This window comes from Rhinopithecus bieti, unplaced genomic scaffold (genome assembly GCF_001698545.2).
Source record: "Rhinopithecus bieti isolate Rb0 unplaced genomic scaffold, ASM169854v2 scaffold_42612, whole genome shotgun sequence".
Classification (NCBI taxonomy): Eukaryota; Metazoa; Chordata; class Mammalia; order Primates; family Cercopithecidae; genus Rhinopithecus; species Rhinopithecus bieti.
This window is the reverse complement of record NW_016817187.1, coordinates 130,403-138,215: the sequence shown is the minus strand read 5'-3', so window position 1 is coordinate 138,215 and position 7,813 is coordinate 130,403. Positions and strand designations below refer to the sequence as shown.

The following is a 7,813-nucleotide window of genomic DNA, read 5'->3' as shown; positions in this document are numbered from 1 at the left end:
GCGGGCTGCCAGTGGCGTGGGGGCGAGCACGTGAACGGCCGGCGGCGGGTGGGGACGCTGAGCGCGGTGGCCAAGGGTAAATGAGCCGCAGGCCCTCCCCCGGGAGCTGGAGGGTCGCGGAGGCCTTGTTCGCCGCTGGTTTATTTTCCAACCACTTTCCCATTTCTCCTTGTTTTTCTATTTTTTCTTTTGCTCCTTTTTTTTTTCTTTTCTTTTTTTTTTTTTTTTTGAGACAGGGTCTTGCTCTGTCGCCCAGACTGGAGTGCAGAACCGCGATATCGGCTCACTGCAACTTCGACCTCCTTGGCTCAAGCGATCCTCCCATCTCTGTCTCCCGAATAGGTGGGACTACAGGCACGCGTCACCACCTTCGGCTAATTTTTGTATTTTTTGGTAGAGACAGGGTTTCACCATGTTTTGCCAGGCTGGTCTCGAACTCCTAACCTCAAGTGATTCACCCGCCTCGGCCTCCCAAAGTGCTGGGATTACAGGCATGAGCCACCGCACCCAGCCCCTTTTTTAGTTTTTCTTTCTTTTTTTTGGAAACAGTCTCACTCTGTTTGGCTGGAGTGCAGTGTTGCAATCATAATTAATTGCAGTCTCGACCTCCCAGGCTCAAGCCATTCTCCCACCTCAGCCTGGGCGACAGAACGAGACACCGTCTCAAAAAAAAAAAAAAAAAAGGTCAGGTGGCAATTTGTAATCTATGGATAACAGACACTTCAGACTTCATCTTGCACAAATCTGTTTAATGGAAGTGGGCCGCAGTATGTTTCACTGTGATTGGTTCAGGGATCTGTCAACACTAGGTGGAGAAGAAGCCACCATCTTTCTTTCGGGAGTAGCCTCCATTGGTGGCTGCAGTGTGAGGGGACACTGGAGAAAAGAGAAGAGGAAGTGGACTGAATTTCAGATCCTTGGCCTTTTCTAGGAAACTTTAATCAGTACATTTGTGGGTACTGTGGAGAAGCTTCTCATAATAGCTGGGAAAACTGGCATATGGAGGACTGATGGGAGATAGTTATAGGTCTTCCACCCCCAGGTTTTTGCCCTTGCTGTAAATGTTTGTCCCCTAAACCTAAGGCTGAGCAAAGAGGCTCTGAAAAATTGAATTAATTTCCTAGCTGTGTAGTCAGCATATCCCCTGGTATTAATCTGGTACTTGCCAACTTAATCGCTGCTTTCCAAGACCCACAGAAATCCCTCATCTTCCCTACTATCCAGTCACCTGAAATCCCTGATTAATGGGGCCATTTAGAAAGACCCCCACTGCTTCATCTGCTTACCCAGTCTTCTAACCTTACCTATGGATCCCTGGATGCTATGGATGGACTCCTTTTTAGGGTTGATCCAGTGTCTGATGTTAGCCAGGAAAGTGATGGGTGGAGTGGGAGGGGTTAAAAATTCTCCAGGGAATTGGATCTTGGTTCTAGAGGAACGCGTAGGGAAGAACAGTGGAGAAATCAATCAGAAACGTGAGGAGGGCAAGGTAGTTGCATGTGATCTCAAGAATAAAGCAGCCAAAGATCTTTTTTACCTCTGTGAGATTAAAGATTTTGTTTATACAGATGAGCACAATCTTGGGGGATTTCTGTTCATCTTAGACAGTGAAAATACAGAAACTATATTATAGACACAGATGTAAAAATACTGAAATTCGTATACAAATGAGTACCTAGTAATTACCGTTTTCCTGGTGACATTTTACCTTATATGACTGGATGGCAGCATGTTAAGGCTGGAGAGGCTCTGCCTCTACCACTTACCTGCAGACATCTTGTGTGGTCTTCTGGTTTAACAGTATCTCACTTTTGTTCTTGAATGTCCCAGTGTGGTGGTTGTACAAGGCTGCTAAGCGGAAGTCCAGGTCATCCTTTGGTATCTACAGAAGTCAGTCCCCTCAAGGTTAGCTCGGCCACCTGTATCCCTGCTCCAGTCAGGTTCTGTTGTGCTCTAGTCTTCCCCAAAAGTATAGTGAAGGCTCTCTTGGGCCTGGAATCCACAACTCCTTACACACTAAATTGTTGTATGTGATAACTCTGGTTGATATGGAATTCTCTTAGGGTTAGGTCTAGGGAGTGGTGAGCTCTCACTGGAGAGTTAGGAATATTGTTCCTGATATGGGCTTAATGAACTTTACCTCATTCATGTTTATATTCAGTCCTTATTTTAGTCAGATAATGAGAAGGTCTGTAAAATCATTTGCTCTAGATAACTGCCCAGAGCAAAACTTAAGTCTTCTGGCTTCCCAGAGGCCAGATAAATTGGTTTTTGGCTTTGGATTTGGTAGGATCTTGGGTTAGAGACAAAAGGAAAAGTACTGAAGCAGTTAGGGACAGACTAACTTTCAAAAAGATTATTAAGGGCTGGGTGCAGTGGCTTGTGCCTGTAATCCCAGCATTTTGGGAGGCTGAAATGGGAGGATCACTTGAGGCTAGGAGTTTGAGACCAGACTGAGCAACATACTGAGACCTCATCTCTTCAAAAAAAAAGAAAAAAAAAATTAGCTGCATGTCATGGCACATGCCTATAGTTTCAGGAGGCAGAGGCAGGAGGATTGCCTGAGCCTGGGAGGTTCAGGCTAGAGTAAACCATGATCAGGCCACAGCATTCCACCCTAGGTGACAGGAAAAACAAAACAAAACAAAACAAACCCTAAATGGCTGCAAAGAGAATATTTCAATGCTAGATACCTCGGGATCAAAATAGTAGGCATCCCGCCTCATGGAAGTAATTGTGGGGGTTGAGTTGAGCCTACTCCAGGGTTCCTGCTGCTGAGCAAGGTGAGTTGGGTTCTTGTATGGCAATTTCTGCAAAAGAGAAACCATATCCAGGACAACGTGATTATACAGGAAGCCTTGCTGATGTGGTTAGCTTCAGTAGCATCGCCTTATTCCATCCAGTTTTATTTGTGTTTTTTGTTTTGTTTTATTTTTTGAGACAGAATCTCACTCTGTCACAGAAGCTGGAGTGCAGTGGCATGATCTCGGCTCACTGCAACCTCTGCCTCTTGGGTTCAAGTGACTCTTCTGTCTCAGCCCCTCAAGTAGCTGGGATTACAGGCATGTGCTACTATGCCCAGCTAATTTTTGTATTTTTAGCAGAGACAGGGTTTTGCCATGTTGGCTAGGCTGGTCTTGAACTCCTGACCTGAAGTGATACACCTGTCTCAGCCTCCCAAAGTCCTGAGATTATAGGCATGAGCCATCACGCCCGGCCCCATCTGGTTTTATTTGAATCTCAGACATCTGCAAAGAGAAGAATGGTATGGGGCAAGACTCCCCAGGCTCTTGATCCTCCTAAGTTTTCTTAGTGAGAACTGACAGAAACAGGCCAGGAATATAGGAGAAGGTATAGAGTGGGATGAGAGGAGGGAAGAGTTGGGAGCAGATAGGAAAAATGATGAGCTCAGATTTAGATGTACTGAGTCTGAAGAAAAGGTGAGACATTCTAATGCAAATAACAGGTAGAAAACTGGAAGTGTAACTTGTTGGAGGAGAACTCAGAAGGATTGGTTGTCCACATGAAGTAGTAGCTGAAGCCTGCAAAATGGAGTCAGGCCAAAAGGGAAGAACTGGTTTGTGAGGATTGTACAGTATTACAACTGTACAAAAAAACTGTACACACACAAAAAAAAAACTCTTATTAGACCTATCCAACATTGTAATCCTCCTTCTCCCCAGTATGGCAAAGTGCTAGGTGAGCCATACCTTTTTTTTTTTTTTTTTTTTTTTTTTTTTTTGAGACGGAGTCACTCTGTTGCCCAGGCTGGAGTACAGTGGCATGATCTCAGCTCACTACAGCCTCCACGTCCTGAGTTCAAGCGATTCTCCAGCCTTAGCCTCCCGAGTAGCTAGGATTACAGGCGTGTGCCACTGTATCTGGCTAACTGGAGAATAGCACTGTCTAAGGGACAGAGAGAAAGTGGAGCTGAGACAGTAGCTGAGAGATAAGGGCCAGAAATAAGAGGAAAACCCAGAGGAGCTGGGCCCACAGAGCATGGTGTGGGCATTTGAGGGAATCAGCATTATGATGTCAGAAACAGCTGAGTTCAAATAAGATCAGGCCTGGAAAGGATCCACCTGAACTGGCCACAGAGTTCACTGATAACTAGCAAGAGCAGTTTTAGGGGGTGCTTGAGGCAGAGGCCAGACTGCAGTGAGCTAAAGAGGGTATGGGAATGGTGAGTGAGGAAGTAGAGATAGTAAATATTGACTCCTGAAAAGGTCTGGTTCTGTAGGGAAAGTGATAGGCTGGTAGCTAGACCATGACAAAGAAATGAAGAGAGGCTGGGGTCAGAAAAGAGCGTATGTGGAATGGTACAGGTCTCAGAAGCACGGGGAAGTGTAGGTCCGGGGAGTAAAAGGGACTTTCCTTTCCCTGAGATGGAAAGAAAGTGGATGTAAAGATGACATTCGTGCTTGACAGTCTGGACTTTCTCAGTGAAAGACAATCTCATCCTTCTGCTGACAGAGATGATGAGGTTTAAGTGGTCTTCAAGGAGAGTGGGAAGAGTGCTGCTCAGGGCCACATCAAAGGATAACTGAGCCTATGCTGGCATCAAATACCTGTAGCTTTATTTCTTTCATACTTCATTATTCTTGGTGATAGCACAGTGGCTGATACACTCGTTTTTACTTTTCTTATGCTCACATCCACTGGATGAGCTGATTCCCTTCCATGGCTTCAACTACTATATGGATACCGTAGCTCATACAGATACACAGCTCCGTCATACATCTTTAATCCAGAACTCTCAACCCTGTTGCCTACTATTGATCTTCACTTAAATGTCCCACAGTCACTACAAAAACGTCTACATAGTTGATGTTTCTCAACATCTTTCTCCCCAAACCTGCTTCCCCAGGATGCTCCATTTCAGTGAACCCTCAGAATAAAACCCTTAGGAACCTAGCAGTTATTCTAGACTCATCTCCTCTCTTGGGCCCATATCCAGTCGGTCCCCGGGTCCTGTCAGTCCTGCCCTGTGCACCTTTCTCACATCTGCACCTGATCTCCATCCCCTGTGGTACTGCTGTAGATCCGTTACTCTTCCTCCTGGAGATTGCCTCACCTGCCTCCTAACTGATCCCTCCTGTCTCACTCTCATCCTATCCAGTCTGCTGCCACTTGTGCTTCCTAAAACACCCATCTGATTGTGTCACTGTGGTACTTAAAATCCTACTATGGGGCTGGGACCTACGGTTCATGCCTGTAATCTCAGCACTTTGGGAGGCCAAAGCAGGAGGATCACTTGAGGCTAGGAGTTTGAGACCAGCCTGCGCAACAAAGGAAGATCCTGGTTCTACAAAAAAATAAGAATTAGCCGGGTGTGGTGGCACCACCTGTGGTCCCAGCTACTTGGGAGGCTGAGTTGAGAGAATTGCTTGAGCCCAGGAGTTTGAGGCTGCAGTAAGCCAAGATTGCACCAGTGTAGTCCAGCTGGGGTGACAGTGCGAGGAGACCCTGTCTCAAAAAAAAAAAAAAAAAAATTCCCACCATGATTTCCTCACATCTCTAGGATGAAACCATAGCTAGCTAGCTAGCATAGTATACACAGCATACCCAGCCCACCAAGGGCATCTCCCAGCTCTGATCTCTGAGTGCCTCTATTTCATGCCTGCACTCCAGCCCTTCTGGATTATTTGCAGTTCCCCAGACAAGCCATTCTCTCTCTCCTTTCCATGTATTTGTACCTGCTGCTCCCTTTGCCTTGCATATCTGGTTCCTGTTTCCTTCTTCCTAACTCATATTCTACCCACTCCCTCACCCGGCCTACCTAACTCATATTTGGACATCAAAATGCATCTGCTCTGTGAAGCTTTCCTTTAAGTTCCTGGTTCTCACGGCACCCTACACACAACTCTGTCACAACATGTGCTGTTGTGCAAGCATTTTTGCTATTGTCGGTCTATCTTTACTACTAGAGTTCCTTAACAGCAGAAGCTACATCTAATTTATTTATATATCCTTGGTGTCTAGCAGAGTGTCTGGCTTATAGTAAATAAGTATTGAATAAATAAAAAGGGGCTGTTAATGTTGTTGTTAGACAACAATTACCACTTAATTCATCTTATTGTGCACCACTTCAAATATCCCAATCACTCCTACCAGAAAAAAGATCATCTAAGTTCCTAAATCAGTGACCACCATCATGCTAAACACACACATAACAAACACATTGTGGTGGTAACCAGAAGACAGAGACAGTGTGAACACAGATGTATAAAGCATGACCTCTGGTGACTTTCAGAGGATTCTCTCCCACTCCACGTCTCATTTCTCTTCAGAGAACAGTCTTCCCAACAGGGAAATGGGTAGCTTGAAGGAACCTGGGCCCTGCCATAACTTATACTCACAATTGACTTGAGCTGCCAGAGCCCCTTGTTCTTCTAGACTAGAGCTCTACTTTCCCCTGCTCAAAAACTCCTCTGAAACGTTAGCCGACCTGAATATGGAGATAGGGAGGCAGGCAGAAAACAGACTTCTCTGGTACCCGACTGAGTGTCTTCACCAGAGTGCTTTATGTTACCATCTCTGCCCATCACACCGAGAGAAAGAAGACTACCGGCGACCCTACTGGGAATCTGCGCAAGAAACCACAGTACCTTGGAAGCCCTCAGTTCTCCTAAGTAGGAATCATCGTTATCTAATGTAGGCTGCTGGAAAGGGTCCCGGGTGGGAGGCATGGCTAAATGCCTACTCTTCTAAGAGGGATGGGAGGTCCGCTCAGCCGCAGCACAGCCTCACTCGCATATGATCCCGGGTCCCAATTGTTTGGAACACTGGTTTCGGTTGCCAGGCAACTGCCCAGCCATCTAAGACAGAGGAATTCCCTCCGAGGAGGGCGCCACCTGGCGGCTGACCGCGGGAGGCCTCTGGGGAGGATGCTTCGGGGAATGCAGAGGGAAAGCGCCGCTGAGTAGGCCCCGAGCCTTGGAATTGCACTCCTGAGCCTCGGCGGAAAAGCGCCGGCCGCTCACCATCAGGACTTCTGCAAAAGACTTCAGTTGAGGAAAGAAGTCCTTAAAGATGACCCAGAAATTTCCTTCTGGCTCGCACCTAACAAAAGGCTTTCACAGCCATGAGAGAACGAGGATGTCAAGAGACCAAAGAGGGCCGGGCGCGGTGGTTCACGCCTCTAATCTCAGCACTTTGCGAAGCGGGGGCGGGCGGATCGCTTAAGCCCAAGAGTTCGAGACCAGTCTGGGCAACATGGCGAAACCCCGTCTCTACAAAAAATAGGAAAAAGATTAACTGGGCTTGGTGGCACGCGCCTGGAGTCCTGACTACTCAGGAGGCTAAGCCAGGAGAATCTCTTGAACCCCAGAGGCGGAGGTTGCAGTAAGCCGAGATCGTGCCACTGCACTCCAGTCTGGGTGAGAGAGTGAGACCCTGTCTGGGGGCGGGGGTGGGGTGGGGGTGGGGGGGCACGTGCGGTACTTGGAAAATTGCGGCTAAGGCAAACTCCTTGCTTAAACTCCCATCAACTGCAGTGTCAGGGCTTCTCATCTAGCCGGTTGTAGAAGCACGGATGGATTTGGCGGGATGTAAGATCTCCAGGAGTGGCCTTCGTAGGAGGGAACACGTACTGGGGCCTCTTCCAGGCGACGACTTCTGGAGGGTGATCCCTCCATCTTCTTTCTCTCGGTTCACATGCCACATGTACAAAATCAGAGATGCTCATAAAATAACATCTAGCCCGAAAGGGCTGTAGAAAACGGAAATTTGTTGGCGCTGGCTTGGAGGATGCTTCCACCACGTTCTTCACACGAGCCCCGGGCATGCCTGTTGGGCCGGTTGCGCACCCCGG

The 7,813-nt window shown here is 47.4% G+C and overlaps 1 protein-coding gene across 5 annotated transcripts in view; it reads right to left on the bottom strand.

The window, feature by feature from the left end:
- Positions 1-7,791, bottom strand: part of CFAP276 (cilia and flagella associated protein 276) — a 13,833-nt gene extending 6,042 nt beyond the window's left edge. For 2 of the 5 annotated variants that reach the window (XM_017855940.1, XM_017855941.1), the window contains exons 1-3: positions 6,609-6,796; positions 2,694-2,810; positions 1,767-1,882 (exon numbers count right to left, since the gene is read on the bottom strand). In XM_017855940.1, the coding sequence (XP_017711429.1) occupies positions 1,767-1,882; positions 2,694-2,810; positions 6,609-6,689 (314 nt within the window). In that variant the 5' untranslated portion in view covers positions 6,690-6,796. Of the gene's footprint in view, positions 1-728; positions 877-1,304; positions 1,430-1,766; positions 1,883-2,693; positions 2,811-6,608; positions 6,797-7,592 lie in introns of those variants that run through there. The other 3 variants (XM_017855939.1, XM_017855938.1, XM_017855942.1) reach the window with 3 other exon arrangements.
- Positions 7,792-7,813: the final 22 nt, after the last annotated feature.